Source organism: Micromys minutus, assembly GCF_963924665.1.
Source record: "Micromys minutus genome assembly, chromosome: 19".
Classification (NCBI taxonomy): Eukaryota; Metazoa; Chordata; class Mammalia; order Rodentia; family Muridae; genus Micromys; species Micromys minutus.
The window spans coordinates 11,632,439-11,659,774 of NC_137954.1; the positions used below are offsets into that span (position 1 = coordinate 11,632,439).

At 42.4% G+C, this 27,336-nt stretch overlaps 1 protein-coding gene and 1 pseudogene across 3 annotated transcripts in view; one reads left to right on the forward strand and one right to left on the reverse strand.

The window, feature by feature from the left end:
* Positions 1 to 14,758: 14,758 nt before the first annotated feature.
* LOC308433378 (large ribosomal subunit protein eL34-like) lies at positions 14,759 to 15,112 on the reverse strand (annotated as a pseudogene). Its single transcript has one exon. The product of its transcript is annotated as a large ribosomal subunit protein eL34-like (transcript).
* Positions 15,113 to 22,189: 7,077 nt separating this feature from the next.
* Positions 22,190 to 27,336, forward strand: part of BMPR2 (bone morphogenetic protein receptor type 2) — a gene marked incomplete at its 5' end in the record, with an annotated part of 91,124 nt that continues 85,977 nt past the window's right edge. For both annotated transcript variants that reach the window (XM_080932692.1, XM_080932693.1), the window contains one exon: positions 22,190 to 22,265. In XM_080932692.1, coding sequence (XP_080788818.1) covers positions 22,190 to 22,265 — 76 coding nt within the window. The remainder of the gene's footprint in view (positions 22,266 to 27,336) is intronic.

Consider the following 27,336-nt stretch of genomic DNA (forward strand, 5'->3'; position numbering starts at 1 on the left):
ACCATGCCCAGCCTGACATAATTATTTCCAAATAGAAGTAGTCTATATAAACTAGTCCATTGATTTGTTTTACAGATCAACTAAAGGCTGTAGTGCAGCATAAGAATTTGGGGTTCCTGGCAAAAGGGGAGAAGTAGGGCCAGAGTATTAGAGATGACTGCTTCTTTCTGAGTAAATATAGATTATATCTTAGAAAATCCCTGGGCTGGAGTGATGGCTCAGTGGTTAAGAGCGCTGACTGATCTTCCAGAGGTCCTGAGTTCAATTCCCAGCAGCCATATGATGGCTCACAACCATCTGTAATGAGATCTGATGTCCTCTTCTGGTGCGTCTGAATACAGTGTACTTATATATAATAAATAAATAAATGTTTAATACAAAGAAAAAAATTCCTGGTGCTTGTTCAATACATGATGACAGTGAAACTGAGACTGATGTTAATCTTAAGGGAAATTAATGGGTGCTAAGCTATCAAAACGGATATAATAATGGTGCTTCTGCAGTGGAAAGTAATAATAGTCTTTGACCTTTATACAGAGTCTTACAAAACCCAGCGCCTTTCTGCAATTGTAAACTTGACCCTGGCTGAAGTAATGGGGGATGAGCACATCGACACAGACACATGTCCACTGGAGAAAACCCGGAGTGGCTTCCCCACACTTCTATCATACGTGACTTCTAGGGAATGAACTCAGGCTGTCAGGCTTGGAGGCAAGTGCCTTGACCCACTACACACTCTCACGGCTCCAGAAAAGAAATGACTTTTGTTTTGTTTTGATGACAGTGTTATCAAGCAGCCCTGCCTGGCCTAGAGTTCACCATGCCCACCAGGCTTGTCTCCGACTCGTAGACAGCTGCCTGTCTCTATCCGGGAGCCTAGATTAAAGACAGGTCACGGTGCTCAGCCAGTGTTCTGGTCTCTAGCCAAAGGATCACTCTGCAGAGCTGGGCTAGAACCCCAACATTTTGAGGCGGCCTAGTCTTTCTTCTTTTTTAAAATTGAACAACTTTATTTTATTTATTTATTTACTTTTTTAAAAAAATTGAACAACTTTATGGCCTAGTCTTTCTTACTTCACTTCTGCACGGAATCTGGCCATTCCCGAGTATGACAGACTCTCCCAAGAATCCGCCTGAAGGAACATACCAAATAACAGAGGGTTCAAGGCAAAGACTGGGAAAGACAGAAGTCCGGACTGTGTGATGTGGAATGATTGTTGTTGAATTTCCTTGATTTCCTATCAAGTTGAGTCCTGCACAGCGAGGCTTGCTCTTTGTTTACGACTTGGCTTGAGTCATTACAGGCAGTTGATCATGAAGCTGTACTGCGCAGCCTAAACACCCCAGGGCTGACGTCTTCCCACTTTGGTTTAACGATGAGAATTTCTCCAGTGTGTGTTATTTGCCAAGAGGGAGCTTCACTTAAGAAGTCCCCAAATGGGAGTAAAAAAAAAATCCTTGTGGCTTTTTTTTTCTCAAGAAACTTTCAAATCAGTGAGTAGGGAAACTTACGTGGATTTGAAAATTATAACTCATTTGGAAAATGACTTTTCCGATGCTAGATTTCAAAATGCTAGATTACTTGATCGTTGCTCACTCTTTTATTTGGTTATAGGATGGAGCCCAGGGCCTCCCCCACATGCCAGGAAACTGCTCTCCACTGAGCTGTGTTCCCAGTACTGTTGCTGCCCTTCTGAAGATAACTGAAATCACTTGGATATTCAAGGAGCTTTTAAATACTGTATCTTTTAATAACCTGTTGCTAGGTCTCGAAGCTAAAGCCAGAAAGGTAGATTTGGGAGGGATTTGGTGATAGCGCTGGCACAGTGGAAGCCATAAGTAAATGTACTAATTGAATCCGAACAGGACCAAGTCCAGCTGGGTTTTACCATGACCCCCATCTCCCACCCCCAGCTGTTTTTGAGACAGTGTAATTATATTGCTCTGGTATTTGCTATAGCCCAGGCTGGTCTTAAATTTGAAATCCCTCAACTTCTGGAATATTGAAATGAGATTTATAGGTATGCAGAGCCAGGCCTGGCACTACTGACTTATTTATAGAAACTGAAAAAAATTAATATGGACTGAAAGATTATTTATTTATTTTTGGTGTTTTTGAGACAGGGTCTCTCTTTGTGGCCCTAGCTGCCCTGGAATTTACCATGTAGACCAGGCTGGCCTCCAACTCACAGAGATCTGCCTGCCTCTAGGCTACTACATTCAGCTTCAGCATAATCTTGAGAAGAAACAAAGAACTCAGTTTTTCTAACTTCAAAGCTTAACTGTTAGGTATCAATAATCCGCCAGTATCGCACGGCCATAGTACAATAAAACTTAAAGGGGATGGAATTGTCGATTAGAAATGCAACTTTTACAGTCAAATAGTTTTTAAAATGTCAATTATGTTTATCTAAACAGATGCATAAACATAAAATTTATACATATTTATTAATAAGTTTGGAATGTGACAAGGTTGTTGAAGGGTTGACAATTAGGACAATGAGAGTTAGATGTCAAGATAATTCAGTAGGGAAAGAACAGTGTTTTCAACTGGTTGTACTAGAATAAATCCACAGACAAAAAAAAAGTTAGGGTCCTACTATAGATTATACACAAAAGTTAACTCAAAATGGACAAAAGTCTTAAGAGATAAAACTCTTGGAGTGAACGAGATGGTAGTGACGTTAGATAGTGCAACAGCTTATCAGATAAAACACCAAAATATGAAAAATAGAAGGAGGGCTATAAGCTGAGCACAATTGTGTACAATGAAATCCCAGCAGCATGTGGGAGGCAGAGGCAGGCAGAACTCTGTGAATTCGAGGCCAGCCTGGTCTACAGGGTGAGTTCCAGGACAGCCAGGGCTACAAAGGAAAACCATCTCTTGAAAAACAAAACAAAACAAAAACAAAAGAAAAGAGCAGAGAGGGTAAGTGGAGCTGGAGAGATGGCCCAGTGGTTAGAGCATTGGCTGCTCTTCAGAAGGACCAGGATCCTGAGTTCAATTCCTTGCTCCTACATGATGGTTCACAATTACCTATAACTACAGTTCCAGGGGATCCAACATCTTTTTTGGGGGGCTTTGTAGGCACCAGTCAGGCATGTGCTAGCTACATAGACATACACAGAGACAAAATACTCATACACATAAAATAAATGAATACAATCTAAAAACCAATAAAATTAAACACAGACAACAGGTGTATGTATGTATGCCTGTAGCCCAGCCCTGGGGAGATTGAGGCAGGAGGATATCAATTTTGAGGACAGACTGGTCACAATAGCAAGCTTTAAGCCAAACTGGTCTAGATAATGAGGCTTTGTCTGAACTCGCTGTGTAGCTCAGGATAACCTCGAACCTCTCAATCTTTCGTCTCCTCCTCTCATTATATCTGTGGGTCAATGCTCCCTGTTTTAGGTAGTGGGTATCAAACCCAGTGCCTTGGGCCACTAAGTAGGCCCTCTATCAGTGGAACTACATCTCTAGCCCACCAGTTATTAAATAGGTAAATAATATATGCAATTGTATAAATTGATGTGTTTCAGAGAATACATATATATGCCTAGATAAATATGTACATGTACATATGCTTATGCATATTTTTGTGTTATATAATATAACATATATTATATTATAGGTTATATTGTGTAATATAAATATACACATAGATACATTCTTCCAAACGTAAGTTAAAAGGGACGGGTGGAAAAGTATACATCAAACTATTATTAGTTGGACTGCCAGGCCTAGGGCACACATTTGTAATCCAGCACTTTGGAGGCAGAGGAAGGTGAATCTCTGAGTTTGAGGCTAGCCTGGTCTACAAAATAAGTTCCAGGATAGTCAAGGCTACACAGAGAAGCCCTGTCTCAAAAAATAAAACAAGAAAAGGGTGAAGAGGGCCAGGGTGGGGTCAGAGAGATGGCTCAGTGGTTAGAGCACTGGCTGCTCTTCTGGAGGTCCTGAGTTCAATCCCCAGCAACCACATGGTGACTCACAACCATCTGTAATGGGATCTGATGCCCTCTTCTGGTGTGTCTGAAGACAGCTGCAGTGTACTCATATAAATAAAAATCAATAATTTTTTTTTTAAAAAGAACCATCTTACACTTAAAAAAAAAAAAAAAAAAAAAAGAGGGCCAGGGTGAAGGCTCAGGGGTGAAGGCTCTTGTGTTGAGCCTGAAAGCTTGAGATCTGTCCCCAGGAACCCCACAGTGGAAGGAGAAAACAGCTACTGCAAGTTATCCTCTGACCTCCACATGTAAACTGCCATTCACATGCTCTTGCACACACAGAGTCACACAAAGACATTCAAAACATTCAAAACACAATTCACAATTGCAATTTTTTTTTCTACAGGAAAAGAAAGAAAAGAATTTCTATACCACTGCCCTCCCCAAAAATGTGATAGATTTATTTGAGTACTAAATTGATCAATTGCATACTCCCTCTTAGTACTAAATAAATAATATGGGGCTGAAGTCCTGGGGGGCAGCTATTATATGCTTTTGAAACATATATTTTTAAAAATTGCATAACAGCATCTCTTCTGCTAAATTACATTTGCCAAGTAGATGTTCAGGTTGAACGAGTGAGAACTGAGTACAGTTCTAGGGCCGAGGTCCCCATTTCTGCCTTATCTGTCTCTCCCAGATCTAGACCAAGCCTTTCAGATGAGATTTCAAAGCAGTTTACAGATGTTAATTAGTTCATAACAACCATGAGAAGTAGGCACATTTGATTATGAGAATTAGGTGCGTTGGATTATGCCTGTTCTCCACACGAAGAGGTGGACAGGTTGAATGATTTCCCAGCATTCCACGGTGTCCATTACTGTCAGTGAAAAGTGAGAGTTCTCTTTATCAGCGACTTTCTTTTCTGGAAAAGTGATCAAGTGGACTGGAGAAATATCTTAGTCAAGTTCTTGTCATGCAAGCATGAAGACCTGAGGTCCGTCTCTAACAACTCAGAAAGTGACCCTGTCTCACAGAACAAGGTGAATGTCTCCTGAGGAACCACTCCCAAGACTGACCACACAAACAGACGAACATGGGCTGGAGAGATGGCTCAGAGGTTAAAAGCATTGACTGATCTTCCAGAGTCCTGAGTTTAAGTCCCAGCAACTATATGGTGGCTCACAACCATCTGTAATGGGATCTGATGCCCTCTTCTGCTGTGTCTGAAGACAGCTATAGTGTACTTATATATAATAAATAAATCTTTAAAAATGCACATACATGCATATGAACATACACATCTGCACATACACATAACACACAGCATTGTTGACCAAATAAGTCAAGCCAAACTAATTATTTATAAGCTCAATATTTTAAAAACACAACTATGTTTTTATGTTTTATGCTTCTTGTTTTCCTACCCCCAACCCTCTTTTAATGAAGTTTACTAGAATAAAAGGTCTGTAAAGTCATGATTGGTCCTTGAGGTGCGAGGTAGAGCATTGAACAGAAACAGTCCAACATCTGGAGGTCTAAACCTGATGTCATTTTGAAGGGGAGGAGAGGAACATCCCTAGAGACCTTCAGAAAGGTCCCCACAGCTGCTTCCCTCCCTCAATCCCTTTATGTTTCCTTAACTATTTGGAGGGTTTTGCAGGGCACGATGGCAGTTGCCTTTAATCCCAGCACTCGGGAGGCAGAGGCAGGCAGATCTCTCTGAGTTCGAGCCCAACCTGGTCTACAGAGTGAGTTCCAGGACAGCCAGGGTTACCCAGAGAAACCCGAGATTTATTTTGGATTTTTTTTTTTTTTTTTTTTTTTTTTTTGTTTATCTGTTTTATCTAAGACTACATAGCAAGACTATCTAGATTAGGCTGAGCTCAAAGCTTCTAATTCTCCTGTCTCTCCTTTGAGTACTGAGGTTTCAGGCTGGGTGCACCCCAGATATAGCTTGCAGCTTGCTTCCTTTCTTTAAATAATTAATTGATTAATTAATTTTGGATGCTCTGCTACCTCTGTGACTTAAAAACTGACATTTTGTTGTGTTCTCTCGCCCCCTTTTCTTTTCTTTCTGAGACAGCATGGTATGATGTCCAAGTTAGCTTAGAACTTCTGAAAGGCAAAACAAAATGTGCGTCTCCCTGTCATCATGAGGACGAGGGCGGTAGTGGGAACAGAGACCTCAGACAGGGGTTCGGAAGCCCTGCGAGTACACTTGGTGAAGGACTGCACCAGGACTGCTTGTCTGTCGGCAGATTCACTTAGGGTGATTGAAGGCTTATAAAGTTTTGAGGGTCGGAGGCTTTGGGTTTAGGGTTCCTGGAATACATCATTAACATGCAGAAACATTTTAGGAATCTTAAGTGTGGGCTGAACAGGTTTGGTCAGGAGATAGGAAACTGATCCAATAAACTAATTGAGGCTACGTGACTTTCCTCTGGTAGAGGCGAGTGTAGGGGCTTCTCAGATAAGGTCAGAGAAGAATAAACTGTCAGAGAAGGGAGTCTCCCAAATTGGGCGGGGCCTTGTGGACTTGTACCGTAATTAGCAGGGTTTTCTCTCAACAAAACAAAGAAACAAACAAAAAAAATGTGATGTGACTGTAGTAATGCACTTGATAGGATCGTGAGTTCAAAATCAGCCTGGGTTAGACAGTGAGACTGGATCTCAAAAACAAACACCCCAACTCATTTATTTTTGTGTGGATGTTTGTGTGTGTGTAGAGGTCAGAAGCCAACATGGGGTGTCTACTTCAATCATCTTAGACTTTTGTTTTTGTTTTGTTTTGTTTTAGTATATTTTTGGAGACATCTTTCACTAATTGGCTCTGGCTGGCTTTGAACTCACAGAGATTAGCCTGCTTCTGTCTCCCAAGTGCTGGGATTAAAAGCATGCTCTACCACATCCAGCTTTTGTTTTTTAAAGATTTATTTATTTATATTTTATGCATATGCATTTTAATGCACCATAGGCATACCTAACTGCCTGCAGAAGCCAGAAGAGGACATCAGATCCTCTGGAACTGGAGTGATAGATACTTGGGAGTCACCTTGTGTGTTGGGAATCAAACCTGGGTCTTCTGGAAGAGCAGCTAGCACTCTTAACCACTAACCCATCTCTCCAGCTCTGGGCGCTGGGGATCCAAAATCAACTCTTCATATTCATATAGAGTGCACTTTGTTATTTTGATGGTACCAGGGATTGCCCATAGGAGGCAAGAGCTCTACCACTGAGCTACAGCCCTAGCCCTATTTCTTATGACCATGAAATGACACATGGTCTAGGTCACTCATGGACACTAGACAAAACCAAAAACAACAAGACAAACAAAAACCCAACCAACCAACCAACCAACCAACCGATACAAAATAATAATAAGACAAGATGTGGAGGTGGTTTGTAATCTGCAAAGCTTAAATAAACTAAACTAAACTTCGCTTTGCTGGCTGAAGAAAACAGTTCTAGGCATCTCTCTTCTTGGAGCTATTCTAGACCACCTTCCTGCTGCTGAAGCGACATGTCTAAAAATGCTTGCTGCTCACTTTGTAGGTGTGACCCAGTGCGCAGACAGCTTCATTCATAACTCACTGGTTTTCCATTCTGGTCTCATTAGTGTCCTGTCCCCTGTCCCAGCACTGAAATGCTCTTTGGCAGGGAGAGCATCTGTGAGCTGCGATAAATAAGCCCTCACCGTGGCCTCTCAGTCCCACCATCTTGGCTGCAGTAATAGTTGCATGGGTTGAATGCTAAAGTCATGGGGTGAGAAGAAATTAAAGCAAGTCTGCCTCTTGGCTCAGGGTGCTTGCCAACTATAGGATAAGGAATTCTCTTACCACAGCCTTGTCTCCTGCGCAGCACACTGCTCAAAAGGTTTAAAGGGGAGTAGAAAGGTCACTGGGGATTACAGCAAAGTCTAGAACCCACTTTGAGATCTGAAATTAAGATTTTGTTTGTTTATTTTTGTATTTGTGGTCTTTATCTATAGCTTAACTCATGTAAGGGCTTGGGCATTGTCCTCAGTGAACTAACCTGATAATGTCAGACAAAGGACCACGGGAGAGGAGTGGCCAGTTTTTATCATCTTGATTTCAAACTGTCTCTGAGGTTAATGTAGGAATGAGGGACCTGTTGATGATTTTAAACTTCTGCCCTTCTTAGGTATGACTCATGATAAAATGTTTTCCATTTACATTTTTTGTTCAGTGGTTATTTTATTTTTATTTTATTTATATGTATTATTTATGAGAGAGAGCCAGATTAGAACATATAGCTAGAGTTAGTTTGGAGTTAAGCAGATCAATCCAGGAAAATCGGAGAGGGAGAGGAAGGCACCAGATTGAATCAGTCGACTTGGAGAAGAGTTTGAGCCAGAACTGCTGCGCTGACGAGCCAGCCGAGATCCAAAAGAACAAGAAAGGGCGAACTTACTCAGCAGTAAGTCTCAGAGGCAGAAAACACTCTAGACCTAGATTAGACTGTACAGAGGGTAGACGCTTCCGGAACTAGGCCTAGGTGAGCAGAGGGAGACAGTAAGCCTCAAGACGACAATTACATCAGGTGAGTCAAAACTATTTTTGCATCCTCCTGTTTCAGTTCTCCCAATGCTGGTGCCCACAGCGACCAGACACTATTTAGTCAGCAGCAGCCTTGCCCCTTTACACCAGGTCCCACAACTGCCTTCCAACACCAGACAATCACTCACACAATCCGTAGGTGTCAAAGAACCTTTCCCCTCCTCTCAGATACAATTAAGGACTACAAATAGACTAGCAAACAATAGACTACCAGCAGAAGGACAATGTGCATGCAACCCAATGACCCGAGGAGGTGTGGAGGTTTGCACACCCTCATCCTTGCAGAGAAGGAAGCAGAAGATAGGAAGTTTAGAGGAAGAGGAAGACATTTTGAGAGGAGACAAAGGGGTCTTCAGGGCAAACATTCACTCAGAAGGAAGTTAGACTGGCCTCAAGCTATGATGGCAACTTTGCTTCCTCCCCTGATAAGTATCAGTGTCCCCAGCTGATGAGCACGTAGGGAGAGACGAACAGCTGGCTTGAACTGCCCTAGTACTGCTGTGCGCAGCAGGAGGTCGAGGCAGCAAGATAGTGAATTTGAGGCCAGCCTGGACTACAAAGAGAAACTTATCTCTCCGGTGCCCATTGGAGGCAGAGCCAGGTAACTTAGTCTCTAAATTCAAGACTAGCCTGGTCTACAGAGCTTGTTCCATGACAGTAAGGGCTATAGAGAAACCCTGTCTCAGCCCAACATGGTAGCCCATGCCTTCAATCCCAGCATTTGGGAAGCAGAGGCAGATAGATCTCTGTGAGTTCAAGGCCAGCCTAGTCTACAAAGTGAGTTCCAGGACAGTGAGGCAGGGTTGTGAATCAGAGAAACCCTGTCTCCAAAAAACCAAAAACCAAAAAGCTGTAATTTAAGCAGGGCATGGTAGTGTATACCTGTAGTTCCAGCATCATAGGAGGCTGAGATAGGTGGACTGTTTGAGCCTAGGAGTTCAAAGGTCAGAGTGAGCAACAGAGAGGCCCTGGAATTTTGTTTTTAAAGTGTGACTGTAAGAGACTCAGGGTCTGGGAGTGTAGCTCAGTGGCAGAGCACTTCCCTAGCCTGTGTTCATTCCCAGAACCAAACAAGGAAGAAATTTGGTGCTTCTGGACATTGAGGGTAAAAGCAAGGGGTAAGGACAGAAAGATAGTGAAGATCTTTGTTCCTGATGCTTAGGGGCTAAGGGACAGCCTGTCCTTTGTAACACTTACATAGATAAACAGTGACCTGTGACATGATTGTTAACTCTGACTGGAAAACTGTTTAGTGTCAGTTCACTGAAGTTCCCTTTGCTTGCATCTTTTTTTATTACTAAAGTTTTGTGTCCAGGGAGGAAAAACAGTCATTATAGAGAGATGTAGAAAGGCAAGATGATGGCAAATGAGATTTTTTACAGATGTTTTACACAAAAGCTTGGCAATCAGAACATCTGAGTAATGCTGAGCTAGGAAGCCATTTTGCATAGTTTGGAATTGCTACATTTTTCTCAAGATATTTATTTTTAGTATCTGGAAAGATTACTCCGTGACATTTGAGAGAGGGAAGAAAAGAACCCTGAATTCTAATAGTTTCACTTTTAATTGCATGTTTTCAAAGCAAGAAATGTCTTAGTTTTAAGTTTTTGTGTTTTCACAGGGTCTCACTATGCAGTTCTAGCTGTCTTGGAACGTGTTCTAATTCCAGGCTGGTCTGAGATTCATCTGTCACATAGAGATCCACCTGCCTCTGTCTCCCAAGTGCTGGGATCAAAGCTGTGTGCCACGTGGACCCTGGCAATTTGGGGGATTTCTTGGAGCATTTTGGATGATAGCAGATGCATAAAGGAAAATGATTGATATCAGAATTATCCTCAAAACAATCTCCCCAAAAGGAATGAGTTGTTAGGAGAAGACAATAATAGGTCATTAGATTTATTTGCATTATTTTAATATGTATTTAATATTCTGATATACAAAATAAAATAATACAATATACATATATGTATATATATGCACAAGCACATATATAATATATATGCATAGATATTCTTTAAAAATGATGTTTTAAATATTATTTTATTGTTAGAGTGGGTTTTTGATTGTTTGTTTGAATGGTTGGTTTGTTGGTTGGTTTTGAGATGGACTGACCTGAAACTCAGTATATGGCTGAGGGTGACCTTTCATTTCTGATCCTCTTATTACATTCTTTGATTGTAAGGATTGAGAATATGTACCACTACACCTGGCTCTGTTTTGAATTTTTTTGAGCTAAAATTTAAACAAATTTTTTTATTTTAAAATTGTTGTATGATTTGATTTCTTGCCACAAAAGAGAGGTCTTTTAGCCAAGTATGGTGGCACACAACTAGAATCTTAACATTTGGAAGGCTGAAGCAGGAGGATGGCCATGAGTCCTAAGCTAACCTTAACTGTGTCATAAGTTGAAGTCAGCTTAGGCTATAGGGCAAACTCTTGTCTCAAACAAAGAACAAAAACCAAAAGTTGAGTGTTGAGAGATGACTCAACAGTTAAGAACACTTTCTCCTCTTCCTGAGGGCCAAGTTTGATTCCCAGCAACCAGGCCAGATTAGTTTCCCCTACTCTCCCCTGCAGCTCCAGAGGAGTTCTTTTGGCCTCCAAGGACACCCACATAAATGTGACACACACACACACACACACACACACACACACACACACACGCACCCACACACACACACACACAAATAGAAGTTGCTTTTTAGCTCTAAAGAAGAAGAACTCTAATTGAGCAGTGGTTCAAATTTAAGACATAATTAGTTTTATTTGGAGGCCGTCTCTAAATATTTAATTGGTTTTTTACTAGGGGAATTCTAGATTGAGAAAGAAGAAAGTCATTTTGGGTGTTAGTTGTTCTTTGTTTTAGGAAGCCTCTGCAAAGATAGATGGGTATGCGCTAACTAGTCTTGCTCAGGGTTAAGGTCGGGAGTGTGGGTATTACAGTAGCTTCATTACCGCACAGATTCTGCCCTTGAAATTATCGCTGTAATTTCTGACAGCAGATAGTCCAGCACAGTCATTTGGAGGCCACTCTGAGGGCCAGATAAATATTTATCAAACGCCAGAAAAACTAGAATTCGAGGCCATCAGAAGGTCTTGTTTTTAAACTTGAGAGCATCTCAAATGCTTATGCAGTGGTTTAGCCCCTGAGAGAGAAAAAAGGCAGACGTGCTTAATAACTGGAGAAAGTATTGGAAAATTATCAAACATCTGTAGACTGTGTAGTAAATAGGATATTCGAGATCCACCCCCACCCCCTCCCCACACACAAAGAAGCCTACACAGGACCAAATTTTTTCTTGCTTTATGTCCTTAGCTGACTTTTCATTTTGGTGAATATTTATTAGATATTTTCTGGGTATGTAGCCTCAGATACTTTGGTCCCTGCTCTCTGATGTCACAAGTCTTCCTAAGGAAATAATATTTTCACATAGTAATTAACTGTATAAAATAACTAGAGAAAAGCACTGTATGCTTTTTTTAAATTTATGTATTTTATGGACATGAGGTATGAATACACGGTAGTTGTCTTCAGACACACCAGAAGGCATTGGGTCCCACTACAGATGGTTGTGAGCTACCATGTGGTTGTTGGGAATTGAACTCAGGACCTCTGGAAGAACAGTCAGAGCTCTTAACCACTGAGCCATCTCTCTAGTGCCCAGCACTGTATGCTTTAACCATGTTAACATTACAGGCCTGTGCTGCTCATCACTGAGAAGGACAGAGCTTTCAAAGATGAATACCAATAGAGTACTGTAAAGTAAGGTAACAGAAGGGGTTTGATCAAAGCTCTTGCTCGATTACCAACTTACACAAGTCACTGTACCTTTAAATAAATGTTAAAATGGGAATAAGATGTCCTAGGGGCACATGAAAGGCAGATTATATATTCTTCTCATATATTAGCATTTAAGTCAAATAGAAAATTTATGTTGTAGCTATGAGCAGGTGAAAACAGAGTGTTACAAAGGATAAAATATGGTTAGGTATGGTAGTGTGTGCCTTTAATCCCAGCATTTAGGAGGTAAAAGCAGGTGGATCTTTGTGAGTTAAAGGCCAGCTTGGTCTAGATAGTGAGACTCTGTCTCAATCCCCCATAACATTCCAGGACAGGAACCTTAATAAGGCGCAGTGATTGTGAATATAACTTGAAAAAGGTTATTTTGATGTATGAGTGAAATTCAAAATATGTAGCTGGAATAAAAGAAGTATGACTGTAAACAGTAACTGTTCTAACTATCCATTGTCAGGGTTAAATAGAGGATTGTTAAACCCAGGAACTTCTAAGATTTCAGCACCATTTATATTCCTCTTTTCTTTCTTTCTTTCTCTTTCTTTCTTCCTTTCTGCCTGCCTCTGCCTCCCAAGTATTGGAACCAAAGGCATCCCAGCTTGTTTCTCATATCTTAGGGAAGGTTTGAAACAGTTTATTTCAATGGTGTTTTGAGGCCTGCTGCTAATCCCTTTCTAGAGATAGTGGCTAATCAGACACAGCTGCAGAGTCTCTCATTTTAAATTACAATTTAGTAATGAAAAAAAGTTACAAAATGTAACATTGTATAAAAGCCAGAGGTGAGGAGGCGGGGCATGTGAAGAGGGGGAGACAACATTTGGGGTATAAATAAATAAAATAAGTAGTTTAAAAAAAAACAAAAAAAAAAAAGTTACAAATGAATAATGCACAGAGGGAATAATTATTCTCTTTGAGATCTGAGGGTCAGTGGAATCTTCTTCTTTTTTTTTTTAAATTACATTTATCTTTTAACTTGTATGTATAACATGTGTGTATGTGTATAAGTACTTGAGTACCATGTCACTTGTGTAGAGGTTAAAGGACAACTTTTGGGAGATAGTTCTTTCCACCATTGTAGGTCCAGAGGCTCAGACTCTGACCTCCAGGCTTGGAGATGACACCTTTCCCTGCTGAGCCATTTTGTGGTCCCAGTATTATCTTATTATAGGCGATATTGTGTCACCTGACTGGGGAATAGCAAGTTACTGATTCAATCAGAGGGTAAAGTATGTTCTTAGCAGACAAAACAGCCAAGAGCAAAAGACACATAAAGGACTGTGTTCTTGACCAACTGTGGATTATTTAGTAACATGGAGCTGTGCTGGAGCAGACAGTTGGTTTTCTTTGTATCCAAAACTCCCTAGTACTTATCCTATAAGGATAAGTAAGAACTAACCTTGTTCATTCTAAGGAGTTGAATATAATGTATCGTCTCCTAGAGTAATTACTTGTCTGTTTTATCATAACATACCATGACTATGGCAACTCCTAAAAAGAAGAGTTTATTCAGACTGTTTGGCTCTAGAGATATGAGAATGCATTGTGATGTGGCGATGTGGCAGTGAAGGCAGGCACGGTGGCCGGAGCAGGAGGCTGGGTGGTCGTGTTTCTCCATAAGCTCAAAGCAGATCAAACTGGTGTGGGGCAAGGTTATATAATCACAACCTTCTTCCACCAGCGATGTACTTCCTCCAGAGAGGCTATGCCTCCAAAACTTCCCCCAAACGGTGCCATGGACTGAATTCAAGTGTTCAAATATCTGACACTCTGGGGGGTCATTTCTCATTCAAACCATCAAACCTCCCTTGGGCTTCTTAGAAGTCAGTAAGCAAAGGAATCTTGATGATTTAGTTTCAGGGGTCAGCCCCTAAGCAAAAGAAAGGGAACAGACTAGAACTCAGGACAGACAGGCAAATCATCCACACTATTTCTGTGGTCTGGTGGTAGCTTTATATGACATGGCAAATGTCCACTTTTCAAACTTTGTTTTCCAATCTCCAACACACTAGACTCCTTTAAGATTTTTTTTTTTTTTTTTTTTTTTTTTTAGACAGGATCTCACAGTACAGCTTAGTCTGGCCTAGAACTCACTCTGTGGACCAGGCTGGCCTTGAATGCACAGACTTGCTTCCTCTGCCTCCCAAGTGCTGAGATTAAAACTATGTGCCACTATGCCTGACTCTATTTTCAAGTTTGTGTGTGTTTATGGTGTGTGTGTGTGTGTGTGATTGCTCATGCCATAGCATAGCATGTATGTGGATGTCAGAAGACAGCTTTGTGGAGTTGCTTCTCCTGTTTTACCTTTATATGGATTCTGGGATCAACTGCAGCCTCCAGACTTGTGTGGCCAAAGCTTTTCCCCACTGAGCCCTTTTATTGGCCTCGTTTGTCTAGTTTTTTTCTTTTTTATTACTTAAAAGTTGCATATTTATTTTGCTTTCTGACTCTGTGCTTGTGCCTTCAACACTTTCACAACGATTTTCTGCTCCTCAGTAAGGAAAGCCCGCTTGACCCTGTCACGGACACACTTGGCACACACGGAACCACCACAGGCTCTGGTGCCGTGCTTCTTTGTCTTAGACAATCTTATAAGGACTTTGGGTCTCACAGCACGAACCCCTCACAGGCTGCCTGGGCACACATCACACACGGATTTAGTTGCTTTCCCAACCTTCTTGGTGTAAAGGTAAACAATCCTGTTGCCAGGGGTTTGAGACAGCCTTGTTTTGTTAGAGGCTGTATTGTAGGAAAGCCTAGGATGGTAAGTCAGACCCTGGACCATCCTGAGTGCACCTAAGCACCATCCCTGGAAGAGGAAAAGGAAGGTTTTGTCTAGTTTTTTTTTTAAAGATGTATTTATTATACTTATTATATCTATTTATTTTATTTATTATACACTATAGCTGTCTTCAGACACACCAGAAGAGGGCATCAGATCTTATTACAGATGGTTGTGAGCCACCATGTGGTTGCTGGGAATTGAACTCAGGACCTCTGGAAAAGCAGTCAGTGCTCTAACCACTGAGCAATCTCTCCAGCCCTTTGTCTAGTTTTTAAGCCCCAAAGATTCTTCCACTAGACTTCTGCCTAGCAATCAGTTATGTAACTCTCAGGTGAAGAAACACTTCCTCAGTCTCCCCTGTTGAGTCCTTCTAAGGTAGAACGGTCATGTTGCCCATGTTTCTTCTTGCTCAAAAACAACATAAGGAACATACCCAAAGGTAACCCCCAAATTTACGCGTAATTTTTTCCCTTTTGTGGATAGAACTTGTGACTTACCTCCAACCAATAGAATGTGACCGTGGAGATGAGACTTGACTCTGGCAGACTGGAACACAAGACTTTAACCTTCGTTGTTTTGAATAAATGGGTTGTCGTGTTGTGAGAATGCCCATCTACACTGTGCCCACACTCCTGACTCAGAACTGGAAGATGATCAATATGCATTGTTTTGAGCTGTTATCTAATGTGGTCTGGTCATGGGAAGTGATCAGCAGTATATAACGTAAAGAAAAGAATGAAAACACATCTCCCTTGTTCCTTGTCATATCTCTAGAACTTAGGATATTGAAAAGCAAATGTTTCTTGGTTATATAAATGGATGAATGGATCCACATGATAGGACAGGATTCTAGGCATGTGGCTAGTGATCTCAAGGCAGGTAATAATGCCTTCGAAGGTCTTCTGGGTACCTGTGGCTAAAGGACTTCAGAAGGTAGTGCTTTGTTTTAAGCTTTCTTTCACCTTGTTTTGTGTATATATATGTATGTGTGTGTGTATATATATGTATGTTTTATATATATAAATATATATATATATTTAACCACAAGCCTTAGGAAAAGATTTAACAACAACGGTGCATGCTTTTAGTTCCAGAGTTTGGAAGGGCAGAGGTAGGCAGATCTCTGAGTACAAGACCAGCTTAATCTACAGAGTAAATTCTAGAATAGCCTGGGCTACATTGAGAAACCTGTTCTGAAAAGAAGGAAGGAAGGAAGGAAGGAAGGGAGGGAGGGAAAAAAAGAAAAGAAAAAAAGAACAGAAGTCCTGTGCAGAGAGAATCTCTTGTGTACTGTATGGAAGCATCACCTGTCAATAAATTTGATGGCCAATGAGCTGAGGCAGAAAATAGGAGGCGGGACATCTGATAGGGAGAAACTCTGGGAGAGACTCAGGCTGAGGAAGAGGTCCTCTGGAACACTGAGAGCCACATGTAACTGAGGAGGGGTCACTAGCCATGTGGCGCTTACAGAATAGAATGAATGGAGTAATTAGGTTATGAGCTAGTTGGGGGAACAAGCCAAAGTTTATGGCCTAGACATTTATTCATAACTAATTAGGCTTAGTTATTTCATATTTTGGGAACTTGGGCACAGGTGGAAAAACCCTCTGATATAGCTCTGTATCTATTCTTTGAGCAGCAGAACATTCTGGCATCAGTAGTGAAGAGTTGTAAGTCAGTAGAGAACTCCAGACTAAATCAAGTAGATTGTGGAAAAAGGGGGGGCTGGTGAAAAGGCTCAGTGGGTAACTGTGCTTGCTGTATAATCTGCATTAGAGCTCTGGAATGTTCCCTTACCCCAGTAATAATACATTAAAAAAAAGTTGTGGAAAATTGAAGTCTTCTTTAGAGAATTTCTTTCTTGTGGGGGATGGTGGTGAGACAGATTTTCTCTGTGGAGCCCTGGCTGTCTTGGAACTTACAGACTAGGCTGGACTTGAACTCAGGAATCCGCCTGCCTCTGCCTCCCAAGGGCTTGGATTAAAGGACTGCACCACCGTTGCTTGGCTTTAAATCCTAAACTTTCTAAGCATTTTTTTTTTTTATTTTGAAGATTTGAGAGTATGCATGTGTGTGAAGTGTGGGCACATGTGTAAGCAGGTCCCTTGGAGGTTAAAAGAGGGTGTGGCTCTCTTGGACCTGGAGTTTCACATGTTTGTGAGCACCTGGGTGCTGGGATGCAAACTCTGGTCCTCCTGAGTGAGCTACATGGCTCTTAGCACCTGAGCTGTCTCTCTAGCCCTAAAACAGAACAGTTATTCTGACTTGGATAGATATCTCAGAGCCAAACACTGGATATTTGCACTGCTTTTCTGCTAAAGTTAAGATGTTTTTCTTTCTTTCATGTTTGTGAGGCTTATTCTTAGAATAATTTAGTATTTCTGAGCTCAATTAACTCTGATGTGTCTTCATTGGAAGAACATGAACGCTGAATTCTCTTTGGACTTGATTCCAGTTCTAGATTTAAGAATCTGTTTAAGTCAGGTCAGTTGGCTCATGCCTATAATCACAGCACTGAAGAGGTAGGTTCAAGCAGAGCTGTATATTGGGACTTTATCTCAACTAAAATTCCCCAACTAATGTCCCCTCCTAACCTGGGGCCTGCTTTTTGTCAGTTCTCTAGTTCAAAGGAGAGGCAGACTTCATGAAAGATGGTAATACACAATGAGGACACATCAGTTCTTCAGATGGTGTTGGAAATCTACCTGGATTTCTGTGTTGTTTCCCTTCATTCCTGGATTCCTTACATCCAAGTTTCCCCCATTTATTAGACCTTACTTGTTGGGCTTTAGATAACTGGAGTACCAGGGATTATCCCTTGGACGTGTGGATGATGCTAAGGCTTTTCTCAGTACTCAGGGTCTTCCTCTTCTTTCCTATTCTTCTGAAGTTAGATTTGGCTATGAGACTTCACTGGCTAATAAAATGAGAATGCATATTGCTTCTGGTAGAAGATATTTGTCTGTTTTTTTAACAGCCAGACCCCTGGGTGGTAGTTGTGAACACTTTTAACCCCAGCACATGGGAGGCAGAGGCAGGCACATCTCTGTAAGTTTGAGGTCAGCCTGGTCAACAAAGTGAGTTCCAGGACAGCCAGGGTCACACAGAGAAACCTTGTCTCAAGAAACCCCAAAAACAGCTGGAGTAAGACATTGAACATCTAGCAATTAAAACTTTATTATCCCTACTCTGGCAATCTTGAAAGCCTATTTCTTAATGAAGCATCCAGCAATTCAGGGTCCTCAGGGACTGCACTGAAGAGAATGCTATGCTGAGTTCCCAAATACACATGACACATTCTTTCTCCAAACAGCCCAGGTAATTGACAGTTCTCAGGTGGATCCTTTCTTTATGGTTTTTCTTTTCTTTTCTTTTTTAAAAAAGATTTATTTATTTTGTGTATGTGAGTACACTCTGTAGCTGTCTTCAGACACACCAGAAGAGGGCATCAGATCTCATTACAGATGGTTGTAAGCCACCATGTGGTTGCTGGGAATTGAACTTTGGAAGAGCAGTCAGTCAGTGCTCTTAACCACTGAGCCATCTCTCCAGCTTGAAGGTTTTTCTTGGTTCAGGTCACCCTCCATCCCTGGGTACAGGTTGATATGCAACAGGTTGATAGAAATCCCAGATCCCCCGCAGATTGGCTGAAGCTTCAGTTGCAACTATGTTACAACTCAGTTTACCCCCGACTCTAGTCCTGCCTTCCACAGTCCCATAGAGATACTCTTAAATTGCATACAAACCCCATGATAGGCCTACTAATGCACCTATCAAACACAAAATATATATATCCTCAATAAGCTAATGGTGATGATTTGTGGGATGTTATTACAGTGTAGCCCATCCTGATCACCAAAGAGACCAGACCAGACCAGGCTGCTGTGTCAGCTGTTTTCACTGGAATTAGACTAGTATTGCCTGTCTTGTGTAGAAGATAAGTTACTGCTAGGTTTTAATTCTTCTCTATGCTCCTTCTCACTGTGAATAGTCACATCTTGACCGTAAGGGCAACAGAAAAGGAAGGAGGGCTGCGTGCAAATTGAGGTCTGCTGATTAATTATTCCAGCTAAGTTAGCGCAGGCATGAACTTTTTCCACATGAATTTCCTAAGACTTCTTTCCTACATAATTTATTACACATTTATAACACGTATAAAGGCACTTAATGTTTCTTAGGAAAATTTTATGCAAATAGTAATCGAATAATAAAGTACTTGACCTCAATTCGAGGAAGAAAGATTGTATTTCACCAGCTAATAAACTTCCTGCACCTTCAACATCTGTCATTTCTTTGATAACTAGATCTCATGTCTTGAAAGCTAAATGTTAAAACAATACCCATTCCTTATTTTAGGCCTTTTAGGCAAAACAAAATGTAGTATTAAGGCTAAAGAGTTAATGCATATGCTCCTTATTTTTCAAAAGGTATTTTATTATATAGAAAAAATATCTCTGCCTGAAGGATAAACAGTATAAAAACATTTCAGCTAAAGAAAGCCCTGGGCAGGTATTACCACAACTCTTAATTATAGCAGATATTTACTATGATAACAGAAACCAGTTTAAGGAATGTGATTTATTAACATCACGTTCAGATAAAGAGATAAAAGGAGGCTTGAATAAGCAAGCGAACAGTAAGGCTTGAAGGACTTTGTGTTTATGAATGTATCTTGGAACTGCTCTTAGCCACAATGAAAGACCGGCAAAACCAGCCTTCAGAACAACCTTTCTGCCTACTGGGAGAAGGGAGGGCTAGACTTCACCTCTTAAGATCGCCCTCCCACGCAATTTTTCCACCTCGCAGTTAAAGAATTAAATCCAGACTTCCGATCATGGCGCCAAGCACGTCATCTTCTCCCCTCTCCCTTAGCAAAATCCCACCCAAGTCGGCTGACCCCGCAGGGGGCTCCCTCCCCTATCCTGGTTGCCAGAACCAAACCAAATTGTGATTTAAAAAAAAAAAGAGGTTTGAAGTGGTCCTAGGAAACTGCGGTGCAGGGGGAGCCGTCTCCGTTCGAAGAGTGAGGAGCTAGGACCCCCCCTCCATACCTGGAGGCAACCACACCGCGCCGCAGTTCTCCTTTCACAGGCCCTGCAAAGGACCCTCAGGCCTTTGTGAATAAAACCCTCCCCGGGCGAGGTGCAGGCGGAGCAAGAGACGCGCACGCACCGGCCCGGCGTGTGCGAGCCTAAGTTTTCTCGCCGGTTTCGCGTGCTCGCAATCGCTCAGCCACCTTGTCATCCAAGGCCCCGGGGATGGATGGCTGCTCGAGGAAAGCCCGACCCAGACTAGCGCGCGCGCGCACACGCACACACACACACACACACACACACACACGCACACACACACGTCAGTTTCCCGGTCTTCACCACTAAGGCTTTTGTTAGCGCGCCGCGACAGGAACGGGGACCCGACGCAGCCCCGGTCTCGGCTTCTGGGCAAGGCCGCTCGGTCGGCATTCTCAGGGAACCCGAGGAAGCGCCCGCCGCTACTAACAACGGCGGCGTGCCTTCGAGGCTTTCCGCCCACCTTCCTGGGTGGCCTGTGCCTACGTTAAACAAAAAGACCCTGGCCACCCTCCCTTACGCGCTTGCACAGACAGCACGGCGTCCACGTGCGGGACATTCGCGCGTGTGAGGAAAGGGACCTGGACTGTCCACCCCAGGACCGCTCCTCCCTGCCCCGGGGGCCCCGGCGAGCGACGCCGCACTGGGCCTCGCTCTACTGCGAGCCTGGGAGCGAGGGGCGGGGCCGGGCGGGGCCGCGGACGCGCAGGCGCAGTGCGGCTCTGGGGCGCCGCCGCCGCCGCTGCCGCCGCCGCCCGCGCTGCACCACAGGCCCGAGACAGACAGGGGTCGGCTGGAGAGCCGGAGACTGAGAGGAGGCGGCGGCGGAGGCGGGGCGACTCCGGTGACCGGGAGCGCCTCAGACTGGCAGCTGCGGCGACTCCCCCCTTTGTGTCTGGTCTGCTCGGAACCACTGGAGGTGCTTCCCGGAGGGGCTTAGGGTGTTTCGCAAGCTCCGCTGCCCACCCCTTCCTCGGCCACCTACGTCCGTCTTCCCGTCGCCCCCCGCCCTCGGCCCGCGACGCCGGAGCTCCGCCCGGAGCCCAGAGCTGCGGAGAACGAGGCGGCGGCGGTGGCGGTGGCGGCGGCGGAGTCCTCCGGGGTGGGGGGAACTGTGATTCGTTCACGGGAGCCATCGACGGGAGACCGGACTTTCACGGAATTTCCTTCAGGCAAGAGCGAGGGGCTGGAGTAGCCGAGAGCGAGGCCGCGGGCGGAGCGCCCTCGAAGGGCCGGCCCCGCACCTCCCCGCGTGTCGCTCGCCCTGGGCTCGCCGCGCCGCCGCGACCCTCCCCTCCCCCGCGCCCGGAGGCCCGGCCTGCGCGACCCTCGCGCGATTGTTCCTCGGAAGCCGCGGGCTCGCCCATGGAAGCGTTCACCTTTTTCGACCCAGTCGGTGGGAAGGATTTGTTGATGTCGAAATCCGAGTGAAGGAAGCAACGAAGCGAAACTTTAAAAGGAACCCCAGTGTCCCCCGGAGCGATGCGACTCGGGAGGCCGGGCGCCGCTGCCTGCCGAGCTTCGCCCTTCCCGGCGGTCGGGAACTAGTTCTGATCCTCAGTGCTCCCCTCGAGTCCCCGCCCTCCACCCCCCTGGCACTCTGGATATGTTTTCTCCCAGATCTGGATATTTTTTTGATATCGTGAAACTACGAGGGAAATAATTGCAGGGGTTTCTTCTGGGCTCCCTGCTTCTTCCCCACGGACATGCCTTCAGTTTGGGGAGCCGAGACACCCCGTCCTAGGCGAATGAAGCCCCCCAGCCACGAGGGAGCGAAATGAAGGGAAATTCTGCAGTGGAATGAGCTCTACAAGCTAGGTCCTCGCATCTGCCATTTGTCCTTTCAAACTGCATTGTAATCCGGGCAGGATAAATCAGACGAAGAGCAGCCTCCTAGCCGGATTTCCCAGCCCGAATTTACTTTCCAGATTTCTTTTCTTTTCTTTTTCTTTTCTTTTTTTTTTTTTTTTTTTTTTTTTTGCCCTCTTGCTTCTTGGCTGGCCTAGGGATGACTTCCTCGCTGCAGCGGCCCTTTCGGGTGCCCTGGCTGCTATGGGCCGTCCTGATGGTCAGCACTACGGCTGGTAAGTAGCTCTAGGTGTCCCAGCTTCCTATCCCTGCGGGTGGCTAGGGAGGGGAGCCTGCAGAGGCCGAGGCCTGTGCTTGCCCCTCGCAGCGTGTGCTCTCGGATCCGGGTGGAGGAGCCAGCCAAGGAAATCACCTTCGGTGTTTTCGAGTAGTTTCCCTGTCTCTACTCTCGTATTCCCTGACCCCTCCCCCACGGGGGGGGGGGAAAGACATATTGGGTGTGGTATCTTGACATTTTTAGCTGTGAGGTAATGCAAGGATTAAAAATAATATTTTAATCACTAGTGAACTGTCTATTAGATTTTTGGAGATAAAGATGGTAGTTTTTTTTTTTTTTTTGATGGAAAGCAGCAGATTTGGTTTACAATAAAAAGAACAACTAGACACACGCTTGATTGAACCTTATTTTTACATTTAGACCACTCTGGGATCCACATTACTTTTCGTTATTAAAAATGTTACCTGATGAATAGAATAAATGTTGAGGAAACCAGAGTGTGAGAGTCTTGTTACAGTGTATAACACTGTTCGCTGCTATCATTAATATTGTTTTGCTCCCAAGAATCTTAACTATTCTCTGTCTTTTCATCTTGGACAGTCTTACTTTGTATCCTTTTGGAATTACTGCTGGGCACCATAGTGTTTTTGATAACTTTTCTATTAGTCATCTGGCGTCTGTTGGCTTTCCTGTCATTGAGACAACTTTGACCTCGCATCAGACTTCGAGGAGATTTGACTCCTGAAAGTTCTTTGACATTTTCCTAACGTGTGAAAGGAAATGCTACTCCCCTTTCCTCTGGCCATTTCCGCTTTAATTCCCAGTCGCCTGGAGAGAGGAAAAAAAAACCAAAAACCCAGCTCCTTTTCTCATTGCAGTTCTTTTCAAGCAACAGTCTTTTGTGGTTTACTTTTAGATCATCTCAGGAATGAATTCTTAAATTAGTCACATGAAGTATACGTTTAAAAAGGAATAGAAAAAGTAATGGTTTTCCATTTTTTTCTTATAGTAATTTTTATATTTGATGAATTCTTCATTGTTGTATTAGACACGGAGATTACTTGTTTAATTTATATTTTAAAGGTCTGTCCTGGGAAAATACTGAAAGAAAATTTGAAGTTTCCTTTTGTGAAATTTGATAATATTGTCTCTTGTTGACTAATATGTAGTATTTTATATTTTTGGTTGTGAGCCTAGCCTTTTTAATGGCCGAACCATTTCTCAAGCCCATTATATTTAGAATTTTAATGGTGAATCTATGTATTGCTAAAAATCATTGGAAATTTTGATTTGATTACACATTAGAACGTGCTATTTTAATATTTTCAGTTGTTTCAATTATTTTTGAAGCAAAACTGAAGGTACTTTCTTCAAATTTCTTTGTTAGCTGTTTAAATTCTCTAACCACAAGTCATGTGGTTCCTGTAAAATATGAAAAGAGTAAAAATGGCCTTGACACGTAAGCAGTCATTCTGCAAGCAGAAACCCAAGAACATTTTTGTTTTAAAATTTTAGTCTTTTTAGAATCTTTAGAATGCAGATTCTCATTTATAGTGTTGTGGTCATCTTTGTGACCAGAACTGATAAAAATCAGAAAAGATAAAAAAAAAATCCATTGAATTCAAAATAATTATTTGGTAAATGTATTTTGTTCTCTTTTAAAAAGGGTTATATTTAAAGAGTTCTCGTATAAAAGTGAGCTTAGTCTTTCTCCCTGTGTTATATAGTCTGAGGTGATGGCGTCTTTGAAACTGGATTTCAGAGCTGCAGTAGCTGAATTTACTGAGTACTTGCTATGCACTAACCAATATGAAATGGGCTTTACGTATATTTTCTCCTCCAGTCCCCTCGACAGTTCTGTGCTGTAGGTTTTTAATTATTGTTCCCCTCTTACAGCAAGGGAGAGAGAATTAAGTACAAAATTTTAAGTAACTCATCACACAGTAAATTGTGGACCCAGGATTATAGCCTGTATCTTTCCCCACCTCCTTGGTGCTAACAGCAGCAGCAGAGCCAGCAACTTCCTCTCCCTGTAATTGGAACATGAGATAAAGTGATGCTTTTGCTAGGTCAACTTCGAAAGGAAGCTTGGACATTTATAAACTAGTGGTTACAGGTACCGACCATGCACCACCATGGTTCTTGAATGTGTAAAAACAGTCTAACAGGTGGATCTCTGTGAGCTCAAGGGTCAGTCAGGTCTACCTCATGAGATCTAAGACAGCCAGAGCTACATAGAGAAATCCTGTTATAGGAAAAAAATAAAAGACAGACAGAAAACTTGGCCCAATAGTGGATTATCTAGAGCAGCTTCATTAAGTACAAAGTGACTAGGAGTGTCTGTGTAGATCTGGGATCTACTGACTGAACCAGTGATGTAAATGGTGGGGGTAAATGATAAAATTGAATAGGAGAAAAAATACTGCAAGACTAATAAATATGTCATTCTCTGGGGTCCTGGATAAGTTGTCTTTGGTAGTGATAGTGTTTTAGGGCAGCTCTGTGTAGTCTTGGTTGGATTCAAGCTTTTGGCAGTTCTCCTGCTTCAGCTTCCCAAGCACTGCGATTACTAGTGTGAGCTACCAAGTCAGGGTTACTAAATATATAATTTCTTTTCAAAATTATTTTAATCGCTTTTACTCTGATTAATTTTTGGACTCCTTAATTATAAGGACAGCTGGTATGCAAATAATTGAAATTTATTAGAAAATAGAGATAGATGTATTTGCTTGAAATAATTTTAATAAAAGTTTATTAAATGCACTACCAGCTTTAATAAGGTAATTCAGGCTTGTTTGAGGGTTAGCTTTTATAATACATTTGAAATAATCCTTTTGTCTGTATTTAGGTTTGACCTTTCTTTAGGAATAAAATTGGCTAAAGTGAGCAAGTCATCTGTTTAGCATTATTGAGTGGTCAGTGAATTTAGTCACATAACCTCAAGTTTAGTAATCCTCATCTGTGTTTCTCTGATTCGACACTACAACAGCTACCTGTGTTTCTTGATAAAATGAATTTTTTTTCTGTAGTTTAGTTATACTGAGCTAATTTGTAATTTTTGGGGTAGGCAGTTCTTTATACACAGGGTTTTAAAAGAGATGCATGCTTTATATCTTCAGTGCTAGCTGAATCTGAGTATGGTGGATACTCACCTTTGCTACAAGGTAAATTGCAGCCACAAAGTCTTCATATGACATAACAACTATTTATTTTGTTTCATTCGGTCTTTTTTGTGGGCCCAAATCTGGAGGGAGAGTAATACCTGCATAGGGGCAGCGAGTGTGAAGGCAGTGATGGAGGGCGAGGGCAAGCCCAGTCCCACTGACGTGTTTGCAGATTCTGTTCCATTGGCCCGTCGTGTTATACCGCCACATGAAAAGGCAAGATGTAGGAAATAGCACATTTTGTGTATAATGAGGTTACATGTAACATATGAATACACAGTATAATTACCGAGGATTGGAGCATTCAGGATCCCAGTCTGCTCCAGAGGATTGGGAAGACACACAGGAGGTTGTTTCTCTTACCCTGTGAATTGGGCTTTGCATGAGAATCTTAAAAGCTTTGGTTTTTCCATCCTGTGATTACCTGTGGTCACAATCTGTTAGTGTTGTCTGTGAAATGTAATGTCTCCCAACACTCCGGATACAGAAGTTGGTGGATCTCTATGAGTTCAAGGCTAGCCTGCGCTAAGCAAGCTCCAGAACAGCCAAGGCTAACAGAGAGAAACCCCCTTCCCCAACAACAACAACAACAACAACAACAACATCAGCATCAACAACAATAAAAGATGAAGAAAAAAAAGAAAAAAAGATTTCATATATTTTACAGTGTTAAGGATTAAATTCAGGGCTTCCTGTATACCAGGCAGATATTCCCAAGCCTCATATTTTGAGATTGCTTTGTAATCCATATTGCCATGCACAGAGGATGTTTAATAAATACTTAGTGAATGAGTTATAAGAAGGAGTTGGAGGGCTGGAGAGATGGCTTAGAAATTATGAGCACTATTTGCTGCACTTCAGAGGATGTGTTTTTTCCCCAGTACCCACACATGGTACTGGCACATGACAATCTATAACTCCACTTCTGGCCTTTGTAGGTACTAGGCATGCATACGGTACATTTAGGATACATGTAAACAAAATTTTTGTATGCATAAAATAGACTGGAAGTGGAACTTACTTCATTTTCTCATGTATATGGAGGTCCAAAGACAACTTTGTGGAGTCATTTCTCTCCTTCCATGTTTGTGTGGGCTTTGCTCACTCAGTTTTCTGTTAATTTAATTTGTATTTTTGTTCGTTTGGTTTGGTTTGTTGGTAGTGCTAGGGCTCAGAACCAGGCTCTTGAGTATAACAGCAAAGCACTCTTTTGGCTGTATTCTCACTCTTGTACTTATATTATGGGCATTCTACTTTTTTCCTACTTCTATCAAAACCACAACTTGTTAGAAAGAAGGGGGGGGGGTGGAGGGAGAGGAAGAGGGAGTGTGTGTGAGTGTATGTGTGTGTGTGTTTTTAAAATTACTTTTAATTTAGTGTAGAAAGCAATGGCCTTCATTATGGCACTGTCATAAATGTATGTATATGTAAGTGTCTTTTATGTTTTCTCTTATTTTGTGTGAGCTTGACTCTAAAATGTGCGTCTAAATGATTTAGTCTTCAGTCCTTCCCAAAAGCAATGAAAATGACTTTGAGTACTATAGCCAGTTTCTTCCTTCCTTCCTTCCTTCCTTCTTTCCTTCCTTCCTTCCTTTTTGTGAGACAAGGTCTCCCTGTAGTTTGTCTGGCTTTGAACTTGTTATAGAACTGAGGCTGGGCAAATGCTAAGGTTACAAGACAGAATTGTTTCAACATCATTATTCCTTTTGATCTGTGAGAGGGATATGATAAGATTGCATATAAATTTTATGGATTTTTGTATGGAATTGGAAATCTTGTGATAAATGGCAGGATTTTAAAAACTAGGTCTTTTGCTTGCATGTAAGTCTATGCATCATGTGTGCCTAGTGCCTGCAGAAGCTAGAAGACAGAGTTAGATACCTTGGAGCTGGAGTTCCAGAGGTT